Source organism: Orcinus orca, chromosome 6, assembly GCF_937001465.1.
Source record: "Orcinus orca chromosome 6, mOrcOrc1.1, whole genome shotgun sequence".
Classification (NCBI taxonomy): Eukaryota; Metazoa; Chordata; class Mammalia; order Artiodactyla; family Delphinidae; genus Orcinus; species Orcinus orca.
This window is the reverse complement of record NC_064564.1, coordinates 113,530,082-113,552,088: the sequence shown is the minus strand read 5'-3', so window position 1 is coordinate 113,552,088 and position 22,007 is coordinate 113,530,082. Positions and strand designations below refer to the sequence as shown.

General features: G+C 59.1%; 3 protein-coding genes across 14 annotated transcripts in view; 2 read left to right on the top strand and 1 right to left on the bottom strand.

Moving 5' to 3' along the window:
- ZER1 (zyg-11 related cell cycle regulator) overlaps window positions 1–2,669 on the top strand; it is a 32,209-nt gene extending 29,540 nt beyond the window's left edge. For all 3 annotated transcript variants that reach the window (XM_033427037.2, XM_049711727.1, XM_004269131.3), the window contains one exon: window positions 913–2,669. In XM_033427037.2, the coding sequence (XP_033282928.1) occupies window positions 913–970 (58 nt within the window). In that variant the 3' untranslated portion in view covers window positions 971–2,669. The remainder of the gene's footprint in view (window positions 1–912) is intronic.
- Window positions 2,670–5,173: 2,504 nt separating this feature from the next.
- ZDHHC12 (zinc finger DHHC-type palmitoyltransferase 12) lies at window positions 5,174–8,501 on the top strand. Of its 4 annotated transcripts, none has more exons than XM_004269133.4 (5): window positions 5,174–5,322; window positions 6,792–6,928; window positions 7,292–7,369; window positions 7,535–7,701; window positions 7,898–8,501. In XM_004269133.4, exons 1-5 carry the CDS (start codon window positions 5,223–5,225, stop codon window positions 8,214–8,216), a joined length of 801 nt encoding a protein of 266 aa, XP_004269181.1. In that variant the 5' UTR covers window positions 5,174–5,222; the 3' UTR covers window positions 8,217–8,501. The 4 variants fall into 4 exon arrangements, with proteins under 4 accessions (XP_004269181.1, XP_033282941.1, XP_033282940.1 ...); XM_033427050.2 differs by having other exon boundaries at window positions 7,535–7,723; XM_033427049.2 differs by lacking the exon at window positions 6,792–6,928 and adding an exon at window positions 5,549–5,748.
- On the bottom strand, window positions 8,468–20,293 carry PKN3 (protein kinase N3). Of its 7 annotated transcripts, none has more exons than XM_033427046.2 (22): window positions 19,747–20,279; window positions 17,504–17,744; window positions 17,162–17,307; window positions 16,408–16,519; window positions 16,207–16,334; window positions 15,818–16,001; window positions 14,264–14,410; window positions 14,071–14,180; window positions 13,818–13,961; window positions 13,326–13,401; window positions 13,074–13,242; window positions 12,775–12,877; window positions 12,596–12,663; window positions 12,204–12,267; window positions 11,966–12,057; window positions 11,235–11,411; window positions 10,470–10,532; window positions 10,253–10,329; window positions 9,671–9,813; window positions 9,475–9,582; window positions 9,141–9,174; window positions 8,468–8,987 (listed from the first exon to the last, which is right to left on the bottom strand). In XM_033427046.2, the coding sequence occupies exons 1-22, from the start codon at window positions 19,768–19,770 to the stop codon at window positions 8,854–8,856; spliced, it is 2,544 nt and encodes an 847-aa protein (XP_033282937.2). In that variant the 5' UTR covers window positions 19,771–20,279; the 3' UTR covers window positions 8,468–8,853. The 7 variants fall into 7 exon arrangements, with proteins under 7 accessions (XP_033282937.2, XP_004269180.2, XP_033282933.2 ...); XM_004269132.4 differs by having other exon boundaries at window positions 8,468–8,984; window positions 9,094–9,174; window positions 19,747–20,261; XM_033427042.2 differs by having other exon boundaries at window positions 8,468–8,984; window positions 9,094–9,174; window positions 9,475–9,569; ... (1 more) ...; window positions 13,074–13,157; window positions 19,747–20,293.
- Between the last annotated feature and the right edge of the window lie 1,714 nt (window positions 20,294–22,007).

Sequence of the window (22,007 nt, the reverse complement as noted above, 5' to 3'; positions counted from 1 at the left end):
TGGGTAAGACTGACCCGTAACCTACCCCAGTCACTTTGAACATCTCTGTAAGACTTGAGGTGTGTACCCAAGCTGGCCAGCCTGATGGCAGGGTGCTTAGGAGAAATCCCTCTGCCTGTTCACCAGTCCTGTACCACCCCAGGCATCCCTTACTTCCTAAAAGGCATTGAGGCACCTCTTTAGCACATGAAGGCTGCCGTGAACACACACACACACACACACACACACACACACACACACCCGCCACCAACCCAGAGGCTTAGTGTGAACGGGAAGGCCGTGCAGGGTTCAGGGTGACACCTGACGGCGGTTCCCAAGGGCCAGACTAGAGTGAGAGACAAACTCGAGATCTGAGCATGAGGGGTGACTCCCAAACGCTGCACGGGGACTTGGCCGCTGCAGGGTGTCGGGCCCTTGTACTTGTGCAAGCACAGCTGCCCTAGCCCTACCCGGACCTGCTGCTGGAGCAGGATCTCTGGGTGAATCTGATGCGCAGCCAGTTTGGGGATCACCAGTAGACTTTGGGGAAGGAAAAGGCCTGGGTGTACAGGGAAAAGGTGAAGAAGGAAGATGTTGCTGAAAAAAAGACCAGAAGGTTTTGGAGGTTAGGCCTGAGCTGATTCAGGGACGCCCCTAACCACAGATGCCCAGGCACTGAGAGGTGGAAAGGGGGCCTGGGGAAGTAGGAGGGGAGCACGCGGGGCTGATGGCATTCGTGGCCACGAGTACCATTTCCTGGGTACCCCGCACATGCTGGCCACTCTGCCCACCACTTTGTACACTTCATCTCATTCAGCGTCAACATCATGGTTACCGTTGGCTAACAAATCCCGCAGCCTGATCAGCTGGGAGGGGCTGGGCCCACCCCAACCCAAGCCCACCCTCCAATCCTCTTTCTCTCATTGTCTCCAGCAAGGTGATTGAGCACTGCAGTAACTTTAAAGAGGAGAACATGGACACATCCAGATAGAGGCCTCTGCCCCCACGGCCGCCACTGCTCTGGACCACGAGGCTGGGAGGAAGCACTCTCAAGCAGCCCAGCTGGCAGATCCCCACCCGGGGAGCCTCCCAACTGGATGAAGGGACACAGGGGGACTTTTGCACAACCGACGCTTTTCCTTAACATTAGTGAGATATATATATATATATATATATAATATATATATATATTTTATATATATATATAATATATATATATATTATATATATATATATTATTTTTTTTTGGTTAGGAAGTGTGAAGTTTTGTGTGTATGATTTCTGTACAAAAACAAAAGAAACACTCCCTGAGTCCTCGCAGCTTCCTTGGCCATTCTCAAGCCCCAACTCAAAGCCTTCATCGCTGCCACACTCACTCCTACCCCTGCCAGACTAAATGCCTGTAACATTGTGAGTGTCCAGCCCTTGCCCTGTAACCTCTGACCTTGGCCTCCCTTCCTGTTAGGAGAGGCAGTGGGCTTTCGATAGCCCACTCCAGCACCCTAACCCACCCACCAAAGCCTGAGAACGCCCTCTAGGTTCCTGGGTGCAGCTGATGGGGTTTGGAGATTACAACTAACCCCACTGGGTCTCCCAAATGCCTTGGTGCTCTCGGCTGTGGGCCTCTGGGGCGAGCAAGTAAGCCGTACCTGCCTAGGTCCAGGCAGTCCCAGCCCCAGAGGGCCCTCGAGGAGTGGAGCTCACAGTGGCTCTGCTGCCCTCTGGCCAGGCCTGCCTGAGGCCACGCTGCTATGGAGGCTGCCTCCTAGTCTCCCACCAGGTCCCAGGCTGTCGAAGGCCCCAGCCCAGGGCTGGTCAGAATTCAGGCAGATTCCACTGCCCCTTCTGCCAAACATATCCAGAACCTGCCCCCCACCCTGGAAGCCAGCACCTCCTGGGGCCAGGGGCTTTTTCCCCTCACCCCCTACCCCTCATCTGCCCGCAGCACCCACGGTGCCCAGGCACCCCACCAGCAGAACTGAGCCTGCCTCACTCGCCCCTGCCTGCCCCGCTGCCCAGAGGACCCCACACCTCTCTCACAGGCAGGAGGTCCCCAAGCCACCCTTTCCCGGTGGCAACAGGCAGACACCTCCGGACCAGCATTTGGCACATCCTGCAGCGGCCCTGCCCGGCCCTCTGGGGCCCTTCCCGCGCCCCTCCCATACTGACCCCAGGCTTTCCCTCGGAAACCTCCGTGCTGTTGTTTCAGAGAAGTGTGAGACACAAACGTATCTTGAAATACCTTGTGGTCCTCCCTTGATGTCACTCCGAATTGCTTCTCATGGCACAGACGGCGGTGAGGAGGCCCCTCTGGAACAAGGGGCTGGGGAGCAGAGCTGACTCTGCAGGTGGCCCTTGGGGGGTGGCTTTTCTTCCCTCCTCCTTCCCTGGGCCTGTTTTGGGATTCTCCTGGTGTTTCTGCCTGCAGACAGAGCGGTCTGGATGAGCAGCCCAGGGGAGAGGCACCTGGCCTTTCTCCCCTGGGGTCTTTCGCTCCCAGCCGTGGGAAGGGCCAGCTGCCCTGTGTCCCTCAGCTTAGCAGATAGGCCACATCTGCCCCTCCCTTCCATGCTCACGTGGCCTGAGCCAGGCCCCGGGCAGAGCTCACATTGCATTGCATTACCACCTGGGGCCTGGGTAAATGTCTGTACTTCGGGATGTCACAGAAATACATTTTTGTGCAAAGTGGAGCAGAGTGTCTTTTTTTGTAGAAGGGATGGGGTCTGGAGAGGGCCCTGGGCTGGCTCAGGCAGTGGGCCTTGAGTGAGGGTGCGTTGGGTCCGTTTGTGTGCCCAGCCCAGAGGGTCAACTGCAGACTGGGGACAGGTGGCAGATCGGGCTGGAGCACCTGTTTTTCCTCTGCAGTCTCTCCACACCCCTGTGCCCAGACACTGAGGGTACAGCTGGCAACAGACCAACAGGGCCCCCGCCCAGAATGGCTGTCTGATGGTAGAGACAAACGTTAAATACGAGATTATGACCCAGTGTGTGAGGAGCAGGGAGAAGGGAGCACAGAGCAGGTCCCTCCTGTGGGCCGGTGGGAGTGTGCAGCAGAGACGAGTTAGCTGGGCCACAGCCCCTTAGGGAGACGGAAGAGCATACGTGCAGATAAGGGACAGTGTGGTATCCTGGGCAGGGGAGGCTTCTCACAAGCGGAGACATGCGAGCTGAATCCAGCAGAAAGACCGGGCTGCCAGGCCTGGCTGTAGGGGTCCAGGGAAAGAGTGTCCTAGGCAGAGGGCCCTGCCAGGAGAAGACCTCGCAGGGAGAACCACGAAGCCGCCCACGTGGCTGCAGCAGAGTGGAAGGCGAGGGCGCCAGCAGGAGGGGATGAAGGAGCCGGGGCCAAATCCTGAGATGACTCAGCTTTGGCCCAGGATGGTCCTGGTTTACACCTGTTGTCCCAGCGTAAATATCAGCAGTGACTTCCGTGCCCCTTAAGTACTACTGAGGCTGCACCCAATGAGGGAGAGCTCTTCCCCAAAGAACAGTCTAGGTGCTGGTCCCAGATCAAGTGGAACCATTCCCAAACGTGCCAGGTGGTGTGTCCCCAGTGCCCAGTGACAAAGGCCCTCTCCTAGACCAAACTGTAGCCAGGCTTTACAGCCCTCTTCTCCACTAGGCCACAACCTTGGCCTATAAGAACTACAGACTTCAGGGCTTCCCTGGTGGCGCAGTGGCTGAGAGTCCGCCTGCCGATGCAGGGGACATGGGTTCGTGCCCCGGTCCGGGAGGATCCCACATGCCGCAGAGTGGCTGGGCCCGTGAGCCATGGCCGCTGAGCCTACGCATCCGGAGCCTGTGCTCTGCAACGGGAGAGGCCACAACAGTGAGAGGCCCGCATACCGCAAAAACAAACAAACAAACAACTACAGACTTCAGCGCAAGTGATTTCGTTCACTCCCACCTCTGACATTAAAAGACTTAAACACTAACATAGCTTCTAACAGCTCAAGGTCACATCCCTAGGATGACCCTAGCCCCCCCTTAAAGTGCCTGCCTGAGAAAGCTCCAGGCTGCCAAAAGAATTTACTGTTTTTAACCAACACCCTGACCACCCTTTCTTAGAGCATTTACTAAAAAGGGCTTACAATTGTGAATGCTTTCTCTGTCCCTCTGAGGTGTATTTGTACCTCCTACAACTCAGGAGTGTCTTTCTCAAGGACCTGATAGCCATCCCTTTAAAATGTAATCATCAGGAAGGATCAGGCCTCTGTCTCCCAGTCTCTGTGGGAGGATAGAAGCTGAACTTCAATTATTGCCAGATAGCAGACACAGCTGGCCTAATCACCATTCGCCCTGACCCACTGTTGGTAATTTTTCACTGCTCTGAGTCTCTTCAAGCCCCTGCCCTTCCCCATCTCAACTCCCTCATTCTCCCTTTAAAATACCCAGTCACCTCTATACAAACCAAAGCTGCACTGGGACTTCCCTGGCCTGAAGCCCTGGGTTGGGCAAGGCTGAAGGGTGTAGGTGCTGGCTTAGAGCCGGGGAGACAAGACAGTCCTGTGCTAGACACTCTTATTTCCATTATTGAGTCCTCCAACCACCTCAGCAGGGGGGTACTATTATCATCTCCATTACACAGACAGAAAACAGAGCTCGCAGTGGTTCAGTAACTTGCCCAAACTCATACAGGTAGGAAGAGGCAGTGCTGGGATTTCTGACTCTGACCCAAGTTGGGCCCCTCATAGCCAGAATCTGCACCACGTACCTCCACTCTGCTCTCATCCCATCTGCAATATCTGAAAATGAATAGAAGGTAAGGGTATCACCACGGCGCAACCTTGGGCGAGTCCTGCCCCTCTCGAGGGCTCAGGCGTCACATCTCCGAACCGCGCACAATTCTGCAACCTGAAGTCACAACACCTGGGTCTTTGAAGCGTCCAGGAAGCTGTACGCATGCGTTAGGCTGTGGCCCTGGGGCTGGTGGTGGAACCCCAGTGGGGCTGGGTCGAGGCTCCCGACGGCTCCCCGGCTTTCGAAAGTTACCTGGCTGGTGGGGTGTGGGGTTGGGGGAGTTACCGGCTGCGCGCGCGCCGGCCCCGCCCTCAGCCTCTTCAGGCACCTGTGGGCTCGAGGGCCTACTCGGCCGCAGCTACCGTCCAATAGGCAGTCTCCGTCACCCAAGTCGGCCCCGCCCACAGCCTGTCTCCTCCAATCCCCGGGTGGCGGTGGGTCCTCTCCCTCGGAGGGCCCGCCCCTCTGAGCGCTTCTTCCGGGTGGGGCCCCGGGCAGAGGCGATGGCGCCGTGGGCGCTGCTCAGGCCTGGGGTCCTGGTGCGGACCGGGCACACCGTCCTGACCTGGGGGATCACGCTGGTGCTCTTCCTGCATGATACCGGTGAGCCGGACCCCGCGCGACCCTGGACCCCCCCGATCCCGCATGATTCCCTAGATGTTTGGGTCTCACTGAGTCCCTTGCCGAAGCCCAAGAGATCCTGGGATTCACCCAATCTCCTCCACATCCTGAGGCCCCCTCCCCATCTCTCATTCCAAGAGCCACCTGCTTTCTGCCTAATACCCAGTTGATCTCTAATTAATTCCAGAATCTTCCTGATCCCTGCCAGATACCCTGTCTGTCCCAGGACCCACCCGGTGCCCCAGATCCGACGACCGACTCGAGCCCCCTTCTCCCCTGATCCTGGGACCCGCCCGACCCTTCCCAGGAATTGACTCCCAAGATTACGAGGATCAACTAGCTGAAGGACTGGCGTCCCGCCCAGCCCTGTGGCCACTAGCTGCCCAAGTCCAGGCTCCCCAGCCTCAGGCAAGAGAACACCGCATAGGGGAGCAGCCTGTCCCTCACGTCCTCATCCTTGATTCTCGCCCTGGTAGCATTCATTCATCCCATCAACCCCCTTCCACCCTTCCCCCTCTTTACCCACCACAGGCCACCTCTGTGGCCACCTCCAGCACAAGTTTTCACCCTCCCTCACTACCACCATCACAGCCCCCACTCATCATCCCTCCTTGCTCCAGCATAAAACCCCGGACCGGGGGCGTTCTCACTTTCCTCCCAAGACCTCAAGTCTCCTCCACTGCCTCTGCCCCTTAGCCTAAAAACCTGCTCAGTCTCCCCATCAGAAAGAACCCCCCCTCAGTGCAACCCCCCTTCCTTCTCCGCTCCCTTTTACAGTCAAGGGGCACCAGAGTTGGCCACACTCGGCTGTCTGGCTGTCTCCTGCCCCTCGCTCTTCAGCCCCCTGCCTCCCAAAATCCTTCAGTCACCTCCATGGGCTGGACCCTTCCTGGCCTGGGTTCCCCTGTTGTCCCTCTGCAGCATCCCAGCCAGCCTGCCGACCCTGCCCTCCTCTGTCTCTTGGGCATCTTGGACCTGGCCAGCTTCTCCGCATCTCAGAGCCAGACCCCTCCTCCCTCTCCCCCACATCCAGCCAAGTCTGGCCCCATCATCCTCCTTACCCCGCTGTCCATCCCCTCTTCTCCACCCTTCCTGCCACTGCCCTTGTCCAGACACGCTCCGCTCCGTGTCCCAGATAAGCCTCCCCTCTGATCCATCTTTTCTCTAGCAGTAAGAGGGCTTTCAGAAACACACCTGACCCTATAACCTTCCATGGTTCTCTATTGCGCTCCAGAGAGTGTAGATGAACTGCTTCTTTTTTTTTTTTTTTTTGCTGAACGTGAACTTCTCCCTCCTGCACCCTATGCAGTGGCCACACCTGACCATTCATCAAACTCCAACTCCAGGCCTTCCCTCAGCCAGGGACACACTTCCCCCCTCCAGCTGCACCCCTCACCTGCACCCTCCTATTCTGTCGCCGCAGCCTCACTCTCCCCCTCTGGCCTCTCCAGCGCTGCGGCAGTGGGAAGAGCAGGGGGAGCTGCTCGTGCCCCTCACCTTCCTGCTCTTGGTACTGGGCTCCCTGCTGCTTTACCTGGCTGTGTCACTCATGGACCCGGGATACGTGAATGTCCTGCCCCAGCCCCAGGTAACCAGGGCTCCCAAACATCTCCTCCCCCACAACAGGGAACTCAAGGCCCCAGTAACAATCTCATGCTAGACCCTGTGCTGAGGGCTTTCCTAGGGAATCCCAGGGAATCGTCTTGCCAGACCTAGAGCCCCATCCTACAATGAGGAAATTGCCAAGACCCAGAGAGGGGAAGTAACTGGCAAAGGTCACACAGCCTCGCCGTCCAGGGCACTCTGCCCCCACTCTACCACCTCCATTACACAGGGGATGGATCCCCAAACGTGCACACCCAGAGTTAAGCTGGCCCCCAAGGGAGCTACCCACCAGTGCCCTCTGCCTCCCAAGGGAACCCCATCTCATACTGTGTCCCCCCATTTTCAGGAGGAGGCCAAGGAAGAGCAGACAGCCATGGTTCCTCAGGCCATCCCCCTTCGGCGCTGCAGATACTGCATGGTGCTGGTGGGTGATGCAGGGACCTCCGTGGGAGGGTCGGGCAAGATTGAGACTCCTTGGCCTCATCCCTCCTCCAGGAAGGCCTCCCAGATGCCAGCCCTGACCTTCCGCCCACATTGTTGGGTCCAGAAGGGAGCCAGTGTTGAGGCCTGACTCCCTGTGTGCCCACAGCAACCCCTGCGGGCCCGTCACTGCCGTGAGTGCCGTCGTTGTGTCCGCCGATATGACCACCACTGTCCCTGGATGGAGAACTGCGTGGGGGAGCGCAATCACCCAGTGTTCGTGGCCTACCTGGCGCTGCAGCTGGTGGTGCTTCTGTGGGGCCTGTACCTGGCATGGTGGGTTCCCCCAGCGCCCTGGGTGGGGGGGTGGGGGGCAGGCAGCAGGCACCCACCAGGTGTGGAGAGAGCCAGGCTCCCTCTTCAGGGGCCTTGGACCCTCTCCCAAATGGCCGGCCCACCTGGGGTCCCTGGGGCAAAGCTGCCAACCACACACCCGCCAGCTCTGGGTCCCTGTCCCCCTCCTTCCCTGCAGGTCTGGCCTCCGCTTCTTCCAGCCTTGGGGGCTCTGGCTGCGGTCCAGTGGGCTCCTGTTTGCCACCTTCCTGCTGCTGTCGCTCTTCTCCCTAGTGGCCAGCCTGCTCTTGGCCTCGCACCTCTACCTGGTGGCCAGCAACACCACCACCTGGGAGTTCATCTCCTCACACCGTATCGCCTACCTCCGCCAGCGCCCCGGCAACCCCTTCGACCGCGGCCTGACCCGCAACCTGGCCCACTTCTTCTGTGGATGGCCCTCGGGGTCCTGGGAGACCCTCTGGGCTGAGGACGAGGAAGGCAGCAGCCAGGATGTTTAGGGTTGCTAGAGGCCGGGCCACCGTCTTGTGCCTGAAAACCAGAGGGGCTGCACCCGGGGGCATCAGCGCTCCAAGGGCCTGGACCTCCTCACTGCTGCCCACTCCTCCCAGGCCTCAGGGTGGAGCTGAAGGACAGAACCCTGCCTCAAAGGCAGAAGAGGAGGAAGAGGACCCATGGGGGGCTCGGGCACCAAGGACCTGGGTTGTGGAGACTTCCACCCTCCCCGCCCCAAGCCAGGCTGCCTCCAGTGCACAGTTTTATAAATTTAATAATCCATAAAGCAACAAGTATTCAAAAAAACAAACCAAACTGCTCCTCGCTGTGCCTCCCTTTCGGGTCCAGGTCTTGCAACGGGCAGGGGAGAGGTGGTCGGGAGAAGGGAGGGGAGGCAGCACTCTGCCCGGTGACTGACCAAAGCCCACGACAGCAGCCCGTGGCCGCCACCTTGAGTCCTAAGGGCTCATCAATACCAGGGTGCCCAGGCGGGCAGAAAGGCGGGCAAGCAGAGGCTCCAACCGTCGGGGGGGGCAGGGGGTAGAGAGCCCGGGAGGCCCTCAGGGCTCCAGGAATCGCTGGGACACAAAGTCGAAGTCCCGGAAGGCAGCCTGTTGGCGGGCGGTGAGGGGGCTGCGGGCATCAGGCGGCGTCAGGGCAGGCGGCAGCCCCGTGAACTCGCCCTCGAAGTAGCGCAGGTCTGTGGGGCCGCAGAGGGTGGGCACAAATGGGGGCCGGACGGCTCGGGCGAGCAGGGCCTGCCAGTCGGTGGTCTGGGGGCAAGGGTAGAGGTGCCTCAGACGACGGGAGCGGCAGCCCCGCGGGCCCTCGATACCTCCCACTGTGCCAGGCTCCTGGACCACTGCGGCCCTGGCCACTCACCCTGAAGAAAGGCTGTGTCTTGATCTCCTCAGCATCCCGCTCCCCCGCCCCCAGGCGCTTCTCGGGGCACTTCTGGAGGAGCTGGGGGACAGGACAGGTGCTCATTCAGGGTGTTCGGGCCCTAGGCACTGCCTGCCTCCCCCTCTCCAGCCTCTCGGGTAGGGATCCCTGAGCCACGAGCAGCTGTCGGCCCAGCCCTGGACCCTGCGGTGATTACCTTTTTTTTTTTTTTTAAAGAGTTTGTTTTGTTTTGTTTTTGGGGGGACGCGCCACGCAGCTTGCGGGATTTTAGTTTCCCCGACCAGGGATCGAACCCGCGCCCCCTGCAGTGGAAGTGCAGAGTCTTAACCACTGGACCACCGGGGAAGTCCCTGCGATTACCTTCTGAATGAGCTCAAGCCCTTGCACCGACAGAAAGCACGGGTATGGGGCTTCTGCATTGACGATGCAGTCAAACACCTCCTCCTCGGTGTCCCCTGGAAACGGGCACTGCAGGGATGGGGCTCAGCAGGGTACGTGGGCCACCCCCACCCCCACCCGACCTGGAGGCCCCACCAGCACCCCGTCCAGCGCTCACCTCGCCCACCAGCATCTCGTAGAGCAGCACGCCCAGCCCCCACCAGTCCACAGCCCGCGTATAGGCCTCCTGGGTCAGCACCTCAGGGGCCAGGAACTCCGGGGTGCCACAGAAGGTGCTCGTCCGGTCCCCAAAGCCGATCCCTGCAAACCGACATCCACACTGATGCCAGCGTGGTGTGTTACCCACAAGAACCTCTCGCTGTAAGAATCAAGCACCCACCCTCCTTATGACCCCATGTCTGAACCTGTGCCGAGCCCTGCCCCACACCCTCGGAGGTGGGAACGGTTTTTATGCCACTTGATTGATGAGGAATCTGAGTCTCAGACAAGCTCGTGTGCCAGGGTCACGCAGAAAGCAGAACCCAGTGCCCTCTCCCGGCCCAGGAGCTCCCTCTGGCCAAGGGCAAGGGGCTCTTTTAGAGCTTTTAGGGCTGGGAAGGACGAGCCAATGTGTCCAGCTAGTCCCTGGAATGAGGGCTGGGAGGCAGATTTCCTGGAAGCTGCCACTTGCCCACCACCCTGCTGGCCTGGGCTGAGTGAGCATGACTGAAAGACGGGATCCTGGACAGGAGGCACCCACCTTCCTTACAGAGCCCAAAGTCTGCGATCTTCAGGAAACCCTGGGCATCCAGCAGAAGATTATCCAACTTAAGGTCTCTGAGGGCAAAGGCGGGGCAGATCAAAGGGGCTAAGAAGCGCTGAGGCCCAGGGAACAGCGGGCCCACCCTAGAGCAGCCCAGGAGGAGGGTAGCATCTGCCCCCTCGCCCACTCCCCCAGCATCTCGGGGGCAAGTTACCTGTAAATGATCTTCTGCTCATGTAAGAACTGCAGCCCCAGGACCACACAGGCCAGATAGAACCTGGAGGGTTGGGGCAGGGGGTAGTTCAGGCCCAGGACTGTGGGGGACAGGGCAGGGAGGCACCAGGATGGCCATGGCCTGGGGACCCCAGATATCCCTGCCAGAGTCATGTGGGGGTGAGAGACTGGGAGGAGCCTCATGTGTAGCAGGGGTGGAGCTCCTCCAGATAACAGCCTGCCCTTCCTGGGCTCTGAGATTGTGCCGGGGATGACACCGAGTATCCTCACGCCGACCCTGGCATCCTCCCAGCAGCCTGCTGTGGACACCCATCACGCCTATTTTTCAGATGAGGACCTCAGACTCCCAGTAAATGACACACCCAGGGTTGCACAGCCAGTGGCTGAGCAGATATGTGAATCCGGGCTCCAGAGCCCACACTCTGCTGGGCAAGAAATAACAACACCAGCTGTTGGTTACTTACTGCTCACCAGTCCCTGTGCTCAGCAATTTCTAAATGTTATGTTCATCCATGCAACAAGCCTATGAAATAGTTATCATTAGCCCAATTCACAGCTATATAAACTGAGGTCTGAGGTCACAAACGCTATGAGGGTTGACAACCAGGATCTGAACCAAGGCCTCCCTGACTCCATGCTCTTCTGCTGATGGGCACCCTGGAGGAAGCAGGATGAAGGCGTCGCCAGGTACAGGGAAGCAGGGAAGGCTTGCTGGAAGAGGCGTACGGGAGAGATGGGAACCCACCGGGCCTGGGGCTCAGGGAAGACGTCCTCGTGGATCTGCATCATGAGGTCGCCACCGGGCACAAACTCAGTCACGAAGCAGGCGTGGCTGGAGGTGTGGAAGCAGGCAAGGAGGGAGAGTAGGAAGGGGTGCCCCATGCGGCCCACAGCCTCCAGGATTCGCTTCTCGCAGTACAGGCTGCAAGAGGAGGGTGTGGGTTTTAGAGGGAAGGAGGGAACCCAAAAGGGAATGAAAACCTCCCCTGACTACGCCCTGTCACCCACACAACACCCCTGGGTCACTGGCTCTTAAGTCAAAGTGCCAGGCAGCTAGAGTGATGGTTCACGTGTATCAGGAGCTCACACAGGTCTTTTTTTTTGGCCACGCTGTGTGGCATGCGGGATCTCAGTTCCCCGACCAGGGATGGAACCAGCACCCCCTGCAGTGGAAGCGCAGAGTCTTAACCACTGGACCACCAGGGAAGTCCCTCACATAGGTCTTGAACCTGTACAACCACCCTGTTCCCATCTCACAGATGAGGAAACTGAGGTGCATAAACGAGGGGACCTGCCCAAGGGCACACAGTTAACAACTGCAGTTGCTAACAAGAGAGCCCAGGCCTGGCTGGCCCCACAGGGTCACCTCTTACAAGCCCCAGTAGCATTCAGCTGCCTTCCGGGGCCACCAGTCCAGGCCTGCCATTCTGGGTGCCCTCCGCGTGCCTGGATGCTGGGCCCGGCCTCAGCACACACCTCCCTACCTCGTCCCGGCTCAGCACCTCTTGCTTCTTCAGTGCTTTGATGGCATAGTACTGACCTGTCCCCTTGAACTGGACCAGGAGGACCTGGGGGCCAGAGAGAGACTGGGCTCCAGGTGGACAGTACAGGGGTCTACTTCCCCCACCCACTGCCCCACAGACCCCAGAGTCCCCCTAGCTAGCGTGTGTCAGGGCCTGCCCACCCCCTCCACTGCACCTCGTGAGCCCACTACCTTCCCGAAGTGGCCCCGGCCCAGCACGGCCAAGCAGCGGAAGTCCTGAAGCCGGGGGGGTTTCCTGCAAGAGAGAGGGTACAGGAAGCCCCTGGGACAAGGGCTGGGGCTCCGCCAAGGGCCGCTCCAAACCCTCCCTCCATGCCTGGTCCTGGGCTGTCCCCACCTGTGAGGCAAGAGGGGCAGGGGCTGGAGAGGCCAGGTGGGAGCTCCTAGGACTGCCATTTCCTGGGGTCTGGCATGCAGGTGGAGCTCAGTAACGTGGGCTCTGCAAGTGAGAACCTGAGAGCAAGCCAAGAGCTCGGGGCGATGTGAGAACGCCTGACATGCAAACACCCAAGTGAGTGGACAGATGTCTCTCTCAAACGCCAAGGTGAGCCTGCCAGGGGTACCTGGTGGCTGAGGCTGGCAGAGATGGCTCGAGTCGAGTCCTGGGCTCCATGTGGGGGCGTTTGGTGCTCTGTGAGGGCAGAGGGGCTCAGGGCAGAGGGAGCTTCCTCTCCTTCTTCCCTCCAGCCCTGCCGTCCCCACCCAGACAGCCCCCAGCATGACCAGCCCTGCCGCCGCTCACCGGCATCTCCTCGGGGGTCGGCTCCTGGGGCAGGTAGAGGCGCGGTGGCTTGGGTGGGGATTGGATCTTTTCTCGCAAGGGGGTCTTCTTGGGCAGGAAATTACTGTGGGGAGGAAGCAGACACACGACCGGGCACAGGCGGATGGAATGCGGGGGGTGGGGGTGGGGGTGGGGGTGGACCCACAGCCGCGTGAGACAGAGAGACGGGTCAGAGGGTGAGCAACGGGGACAGGCACTGTCTGCATCTGGAGTGAGGTGACTCCACAGAGAAGCAGGCAGCCTGGGGCGAGGCTCCTCACCTGGGCGAGGCAGGGTCGGCGGCCCCCCGGGGTGTGGCTGGGGTCTGGGAGCACCCTTTCGGGGGGCTGATGGTGCTTGGAGAGCTGCAGGGGGGCAGTAGGCTCATGACCAAGCGCCCCCAGGCCGCCATGCTGAGGTTCATCTGGGAAGCCCTCAGGAAGTCCTGACCTGGGGCAAAAGGGGGCTCAGTCCCGGGGTCTCCTAAGGGTCCCAGCCCTGCTCCCTACTGGCCAGCCTTCTCCACTCCACACCTCTGCGTTTTGAGAAAATGCGCTTCTGCCTCTGCAGCCGGGGCCTTCTCTCAATGACAGGGTCACAGAAGGTCACCTGCGGGGGCAGGGGGCAGGGCTGAAGACCAGTCCCCTCCCACCCCACCTGCCACGGGCACCTCCTCAGCCTCCAGGCTCCCAGCCTGAGCCCATGTCAACAGACACAAGAGCCAGAAGGACTCAGAGAGATGGATCCAACATCCTCATTGGGACCAGTGGGGAAACCGAGGCCCGGAGAAGAGAGGTGGTCCAAGGTCACACACGCGGCAGGGCAGACAGGACAAGGATGCAGGCCGCTAGGCTCCCATGAAGTCCTCAGAGAGGGGCAGGGAATCCTTCCTTCCTCTAGATCTCCTCCCTCTGGGCTTCAATTTCCACTCCTACGTGTGGGTTCAGAGCACAGGCTCAAAGGCCCTTCTTTGCTCTAACGGAGCCAGGGGCCCACGAGGTCAGAGGGCAGGGGCCAGTGGGCACCTGGACAAAGAGCAGCCCCTGCGGCACCAGGCTGAGGGAGAGTTGGTGACAGGCATTGTCCAGGAAGTCCTCCAGCCTCAGGAAGGCCACGCCACACAGCTGCCGCCAGTCCCGCCAGTGCACCCCAATCTCCAGCTCTCGGGCCTGCAGTGGGGAGGCCAGGTTGAGGGGTGGAGCATGGCACGAGCCACTACCTGGCCGGCCTTCCACCCCACGGCCCATGGTCACCCCTGTCCACACAAGGCAGCCTCACCCGCTCCAGGGGGACGACAAAGGTCTGGTCCCAGGACTGCTTGGCCACAGGCCCCCAGGCCGTCTGGCCCACAATGCGATTGTCCACCTTCAGCACGGCCAACACCTCACCTGTGGGGCCAGAGCCAGGGCTCAGGGCAGGCCGGGAGCGGGGGTCCCTCGCTGTTCCCCAGCTTCCCGTGCCCCCTACTCACTGGCCAGCTCGCCTCCACCACGCTGCTGCTTGGCCCTGCTCCAAAGCCAGCCCTGGGAGGGGGTCCCGGCCAGCGCGGCCACGGGGGAACGTCCAGGCACAGCTGTCAGCAGCTGCTCACAGCCCAGGAGGTGGACCTGCAGCGTCCCTGCCAGGGAGCATGGTGGGGGGCCGTTATCAGGTGCCGTCCTCCAATGGACCCCTGGGACCCCAGGAACGCTACCTTCTCCTGGAGGTATAGCTAAACACAGACCTTGCCCACATTAGGCCTCGGCAGCCACCTGCCACCCTTGGGGCCGGCCAACTGGTCCTCCCCTCCTGCACACTCTCTACGTGTTGGAAGAAGCAGGGACACACAGGCAGAGGAGTGAGACTCAGACCTCAGCCGGGTTGCACGGGACCGCAGCGCGTGGCAACACACTGCTCAGGGCTCAGGGCCTAGGAACAGCGCCACGGCAGGGATGAGAGCCCAGGGAAGAGCAGGAGGCCTGGCTGGCGGACCGGGCCCGTCTCCCCATCTGCACAGCGGAAAGCAGCGCCAGCTCAGCCCTACCTCCTGCAATGGGCACAAGCGTGTTTTGCCAACCAAGCAGATTCATTTTAGGGTCATTAGAGATGTGTCCCTCCAAGGGTAGAGGAAGCAGTGGGACTCTGGCCGCCCTTGAGGACATACACTGGGCCTAAGAGCACCATTTAGGGAGTCTGGGCCTGGGGTTTACACTCTGAGAGACCTCATAAAACAAGGCAGTGCCAGGGTGGAAGAACGATTGGAGGAATACGGGTATTCAGCCAGAAGACAGGATGTGGGGCGGCCCCAAGTACCTGAATTTTAGGCCATTTAACAAGCCCTTACCCCCACCTTCCCCAACTTGTCTACTTGGCTAACTCACATAAGCCCTTCAAGGCCAAGCTCAGACACCACCCCCTCCAGGAAGCATTCCTTGATTCCCCAGGGGCCGGGTGAGGGGGCCCATCCAGCCGCTGTACTTCCCCTTCTCAGCTCTGCTCACAGTGGGATGGGGCCCGTCCACCCTGCATCAGCTCTGTGCTGGCAGGGACTGGGCTCTCTAGTTGGCACCGTGTCCCAGGTGGGAAGTTCAGGGCTTCCAGAGTTGACACTGTTAGATTATTTGGAGGCAGATCCAGCTTGGGATAAGGAAGAACTTTCCAACAGCCCAAACTGCCCGGGACTGGGTATCAAGGCCTCCAGGGCTATGAGCTCCCTAACACTGGCACTTTGAGCACTCTCATGGTTCCTCACTTAAATAATAGCTTCACCGACTGAGCGATCTCTGTGCCTGCACGGTGCTGAGCACTTCACACGCAACAACTCACTGAATTTTCGCAGCAACCCTATGAAATAAGGTGCCGTTATCACCCCCATTTGACAGAGTGAAAAACTGAGGTCTGGAGAGGGGATGTCAGTTGCACAAGGTCACACAGCTAGGGGATGGTGAGGCCAGGATTGGAAGTCTCCAAGATTCTTCCCCACTGTGTTTCAGGCTCCTCCCTGGAAGGGAAGGAGAGCTCTGAAGTAGGAGGGACTCACGGGTACCTGTCATGGCGGTGGGCTTCACGAGTGTCCCTGAAGGCTGGGGGTTCCCAGACACAGCAGTCCGCAGCTCCCGGGCCACTCTGCCACGCAGAGGGTGTGCAGGAGGCAGTCCCTCCAGCAGCTGCTCCAAGGCCAGCCGCAGGAGGTCCAGTTTCTGGGAGGACTCCTGGAGCTGGGCCTGAGCCTGCAGAAGGGATACAGGGCCATGGGGTAACGGCGGGGGCAGTGGCTCAGGCCACCTGGAGACTCCCTGGCTGAGGTCTAGACAAGAATGTGCCTCCTGTTTCCTCATTGCCACCCCTCACAGCCAGTCCAGCGGTGTCTCCCGCCACTGCAGAGGGTGGTACCACTCAGAGAGGAGCAGCAGTGGGTGGGGACCATGATCTGACCTCGGCTAGCACCTTGCGGTCCTGCGTTCGCCGGCTACCGAGCAGCTTCACCACGTTCTTGGCGCCCTCGGCCACAGCAGCCTCGATGCGTAGCCGGTGCCGCAGCTCCTCCACCAGCAGCTCCGGTCCTGGGGGGAGGGGGTCAGCCCTCAGGCCCATGCCCGGCTCCGCTCTGCCCATCCACACTTCTCAAGACCTCACCTGGCTCAGGGGACCCGCTGGCCTCCAGGCTGCTGATCTTCATTCGTAGCAGGGCCACCTTCAGTTGGCTGTCCTGTAGCATCTGCTGGGCGGCTGCCAGAAGCTTCCTCTCCTGTGGGGTTGTAACATATGCCCCCTGAGGCCAGGACCAGGCAGGAGCCTCCCTGGTCAGACCAGGGACTGGAGCAAGCCTCCCCCATCAGTCCAGAATTGAAGCTAAGCCTCTCTCGGTAGGCCAGATACTACAGCCAAGCCTCCCTTTTTAGACTAGGTCTGGAGCAGACCTCCCCCATCAGACTAGACAAGGGAGGGCTAAGGTCAAGCCTCCCTTATTAGATCAGGGTGAGCCTCCACCTCATGCTGGGGGTTGGGACAGGTTGGGAGTTGGGCTGAGATTCCCCATTAGACTGGTGTTTTGCCTTCTCTGTTAGACAAGGGGTTCGAGCCATGCCTTTCCCACCAAGCTGAGATTTGGGGTTCTGCCTCCCCCGTCAGACTAAGGGTGAGACTGTCTCTCTTACAGGGTCAATGGCCGGGTTGCATTTCCATATCAGAATAGGGGCTGGTAGTGGGATGAAGTGGGAGATTGGGATTGACATATATACACTAATATGTATAAAATAGATAACTAATAAGAAACTGCTGTATAAAAAAAATTCAAAAATTCAAAAAAAAAAAGAATAGGGTCTGAATCACCATCTTCTCTAATAATCTGAGAGCCAAATCTCTTCCCCTCAGATCCCAGGGGCCTTACCTTGGGAGTGCCACTGGCATACGTGTGGGTCATATTCTCGGCTCCCTGCTTGACCTTCAGCTCTACCTGCAGCTGCCTCTGTAGAGCCTCCAGGTGTCGGGCCCTTGGCTGCTCTGCCAGCGGACGAGGTCCTGAGGCCGCAGGTTCTGTGTGCAAAGAGCGTGGGGCTCATGAACCCCTCCCCCAGAGCCGAGAGCCCCTCATGGCCTAGCTCTCTCCTCCCTGCCCCTCCCGGGCAGGGGCTACAAGAGGAGGCTCTGCGAGAGGTCAGGGCCAAGGCCAAGGAGCTGGGTCAGCCTGCCGCCTGCTGTCCCGAGGGGCCTGCTCAGATTCCGCACTCACCAGCCGGGCCAGGCCCGGGGCCAGGCAGCAGGATGCGGGCATGCAGCTCCCGCAGCTCCCCATGCAGCTGCTCCAGGCGGCGGTTGGAGGACCGCAGCAGCTGCTGCACGTGGCCCAGGTGGCGGCGGTCGGTGGCTACCCGCCGCAGGTTCTCCACACCCTCCTTGATTTTCAGCTCCTTCTGGATGGCCCGGCGGATCGCCTCTTTCTCATCCCCTGGGGGCCACTGGCCCGCCCCAGGCTGGAAAGGCAGAGGCCTTAGTCCCCTCAGTCCCCACCTCCACGGCCTCAGCTCATCACAGGCGGAGGGGAAGGGAGGCAGGCGCAGTCAGCACCCAGGACTGACACACACGGTTTGGGAAGCATCTATGAGCTTAGAGCTAGCATCCCTAAGCCAGATGGAAACCCCAAGGCTATTTATCCAGCCCATGCTCCTGTCCTGTGCCATCAGAGAGAAGAGTAAGGGGGAAAAAATTGTTAATGTTTACATGGTGTTCTGTTCTAAGAACTGTGCAGACATTAACTTGTTGATCCTGACAGCAACCCCATGAGGTAGGTGTAGTTATTATCCCCATTTTATAGATGAGGAAACTGAGACACAGAGAGGTTAAGTAATTTGCCCGAGGCCACAACACAGGGAAGGAGATGCACCGTCATCTCTTGGGCCCCAGCCTCTCCCTGCCGGTCACGCTTACATCAGGCTGCTCTCAGTCTGGGATCCAGGCTAAGGTCTGGGGACCAGAAAAGAGGCTTGGCACTGAGAAGGGCCCCACCACCACCACCAAGGTCACGCAGACAGGGAAGCCTGTGGCCTGAGTGGAAGCTAGGGCTGTTCCCCTGATCTTCCGACACCCCAGCTGGCAAAGCAGAGGCACAGAGGGGTTGAGGAGGTCTCCGGGGCCCACTCCCAGCTCAGCTCCTGGGAGGAATTAGAAGGCTCTCTCACTGCTTCACCCCAAGCGAGAGCAAGAAAGAGGAAAAGCTCCTTCCCAGAGGCCATTTCAAACCAACGGGTGCTGCTGCTGACCTCAGCCCAGGGTAACCCATGATGCCCCCAACCCAGGACTGCCTCAGAGCCCTCACCTTACCTCTCGGCTCTCCATCTCCCGAGCCCAGTGGAACCTTGGGGACCCCCACCCCAGGCCTCCGCTGGCCCTCTGGCCCGTCTGTCAGAGGGCAGGGGCGGGGCTCAGGAAATCCTTTGAGGGCCCTAGGCCAGAGGGCCAGAGCCAAAGGCCTGAGCAAACAAAGATCCCACGGAGCTGGGGGCCCGGCACCGGGGTCCTGAGTCACCCAGCTGCCGCTGCTGGGCGGAGGTTAACAGGAAATCGGAAAATATGTACAAGCCACGGCTGGAACAGGCAGAGGGACCTCCGGAGGAAGGGGGAGGGAGGGCACAGACGCAGCCCTGAAAGTTGCCCAAGGGGTGGGGGCACTCTAGGAGTCTTGTGGACAACACTTCACCCTTGACCAGAGCCCATGGTCCTGCCTGCTCTGGGCTGGAATCCTGCCAAGTGCGCACACACCTCTCCCTTTCGGCTCCGCGGCTGGGGCGCTATCTTGTGCACAAACGTCCCCACACCCATTTGCTCTGGGCTAGTATCCCACCTCTCCCCACACCCCAATAAGACACACAGCCTCGGTCCCACGCGAACCTATTGCCAGCTCCGGCAAGAACCCCGCCCCCTCGCCATTTGGTCTGGAACCCTGTGTACCCGAGGGTTCCCCCGGGAACTGGGTAGGCCCCTTCCTCTGGGGTCCCCACTCGCCGCCTGCCTGTGTGCTCTGGGAAGGACCCCACGACCGCGAGGGAGTGGCACCCTCCGCCTGCCGCACACATTCTTCTCCCCTCCCAGGACCCGTCCCTAGGTGCCTGCACGGCCCCCCTTTGCTTTCGCAGCGGATGCACATCGGCCTTAGAGTGTTACCTGGAAGAACAGATTTTAGGAAACTTTGGGGCCCACCCTGGTGGCCCTGACTGCGGACTCAGACGTGCTCATGGTTAGGCCTGACTGGAGGCTCTGATTCACTTGGAGGTGATTTGGGGACGTTTCCAGGAGGCAGGAACGACTTACCCCCAATGCTCAGGTCTGCCCTGCGAAGGTGTAGGGGGGGCGCAGGGCAAGGGCTGGGAAGGGACACGGGGAGGGGCTGGGGACGCGGCCGGAGCCCGGGGCGGTGAATGAGCCTCCCCCTACCCCCCGGCCCGCGCCCGAGGCCCGTCCCCTCCGGGCGCCGTTCACCTGCTGCGGCGCCCCCTCTTCCATGGCGCCGCTCGGGCAGCTCGGCCCCTCCTCTCGACCACTCCGGTTCCGGAAGCCCGGGCCCCTCCGCCAGGGCTTTCAAACTTGAAACTTCCCGGGAAGCGGCGCCGGAGTCGCGGGATCGGGCGCCCCCTCCCGAGGTCCGCTGGCCCTCGCGGGACCTGGGATCAGCGCCGCCTCTCGGCCGCGAGGGATCGAGCCCGGCTCCTGACCCAGAGGCCCCGGCGCCTCCCCCGGATCCGATGTTCCGAGGGATTTGGAGCCCAGCGCCCCTCATCTGAGGCCGCGGTTCCCGCTCCTTGAGACACTGACCCCCGCCCCGCGATACAAGGGCAGAAAAGGACATTTCCCGGGCCGGAGTTCTCCAGCTGCCGGGTCGCGCGCCCAGAGGGGCGGGCCCGGCTGGGGACAGCGCCGCCTGCCGGCCGCGGGGCAATGCCTGTGTGGTCTGTCCTCTCTGGGCCGGGTCAGCCTCTTCCTCGGAACCCCGCCGCGACCTGGCTCCCGCCCGGAGTCACTCTTCCTCTCCCATGTCATTGGTGTAAAATGGGCTAATCCCATACCTGTCGCCCCCCAAGGAGGCTTGGCCCTGTCTGTAATCACTGTAAGAATGTATGCGTGGGAAAACAATAAAGCCTTACCCATATTACACCAAATTACAAACGAATCCAAAATCCCTCAGGACCCCCGCCCCATCACTTGACTAGACTGGAGCTTTCTGGTTCAGCCAGAGCTGCTCAGCCTTTGCCCTAAAGGGCTCATCTAAACAGAATACACATTTAAACCTTGAGAAAAAGCCACCATTTCAGGAAACTAGCCTGCGCTAGGCGGTTCTTGCAATGGCTTAGGTACGTAGGGGACCCTGGTTCTTTACTGCCTAGTCTAGAGTTGTTTAGGCAATTCCTGTTATCCTATGCTCACCAGCACTTTGTGCCAGGACTTTACTGGAAGGAGCCTTGTCCAAGGGGCCGGAAGTGAGTAAGGCTCAAATACTGAAGGTGGCTTATTTGCTGACTTGGAAGAGGTGCCCTCCAGTGCTTTTATAGGAGGAAACCATGTCAGTTCCACTTTGCTCTATCACCTCCTTCACAGTGGACTGGAAAGTGAAATCGGCAAAACATGGGCAATCCTGGGATTGTCCTGCAATGGGAAATCAACCAAGTGACATGAACATATGCTAAGGAGACTTGGTTCACTGGGGGACATGCCGACTTCATAATCAGAGCCAAGCGCAACACTTTTACACATATACAAATCAGAATTATTGAAGGTTAGACATTTAACAGCTAGTAAGCAAGCTGGCCAGGCACATGGTAAGCTCCTTTAAGTGGGGGTTATCGAAGTGCCCTTAGCTGAATGTTAACAAATAACTGAGAGGTAAAAAGACTACCAGCTTCTGACTGTAGGTCATGGGTTTCAGAAAAAAAACATCAAACGAGCAAAGCTCTGCCTTTCAGGAGGGTATCTAGTTCCCATCTTGAGGCTCATTTATCCAATCCTCCAGCCAGAAAGCTGAATTATGTGGAAGAACAATGATTTTTAAGTTTGCTGTGAAGTGTTTCACTGTCTCAGTGGCCACTGAGGGAAAGGGGTTCAGAAATAGAATACATCCACCTTTCCTAATGAACCCCAGGCTGGACAAACCTATAGCCCTGGGCTGATGGATGAGTCTGACAAGACAGCTGCATCTTACATGTCTGATGGTGATGGTGCTTCATAAAATTGTAATTCTTAGGAAAATTGAAGTTCACATTTAACACCCAGCGGGTAGTGAATAGCCCAGACGAACTCTGGCTAACAAGCTATTAAAGTTGTGTAACATCAACCTGAAAGGAACTGTCCCAGCAGGCTACATAAAGAAACATTTACCCCTTTCTATACTTTTTTTCCTTCCTGGTACTGCAGACATCAATCCATCTACATTTAGATTTGCCTCCCTTGGGTAGTATCTGAGTATGCAATGTTACTAACTAATCAAGTTGTAACACACCCTCCACTTTAAAAGTCCTCCCTGTTCTTGTTCTCATCACAAAACTGCAGTCCCTGTCCCCTCAGGCCCATTAAAAATAAAACTTGTAAGTCTTCATTAAATGAAATCCTGCAAGTCTTCGTTTTTTGCAATAGAATCCCATTCTGACAATAGCCAGAAAGGGTTTATAAGCAAAATATAACAAAAAAGGCAAAAAAAAAATATTTGTGTTTATGGGACCAAGTGAAACCATGAAACCAGTTGTGTTATA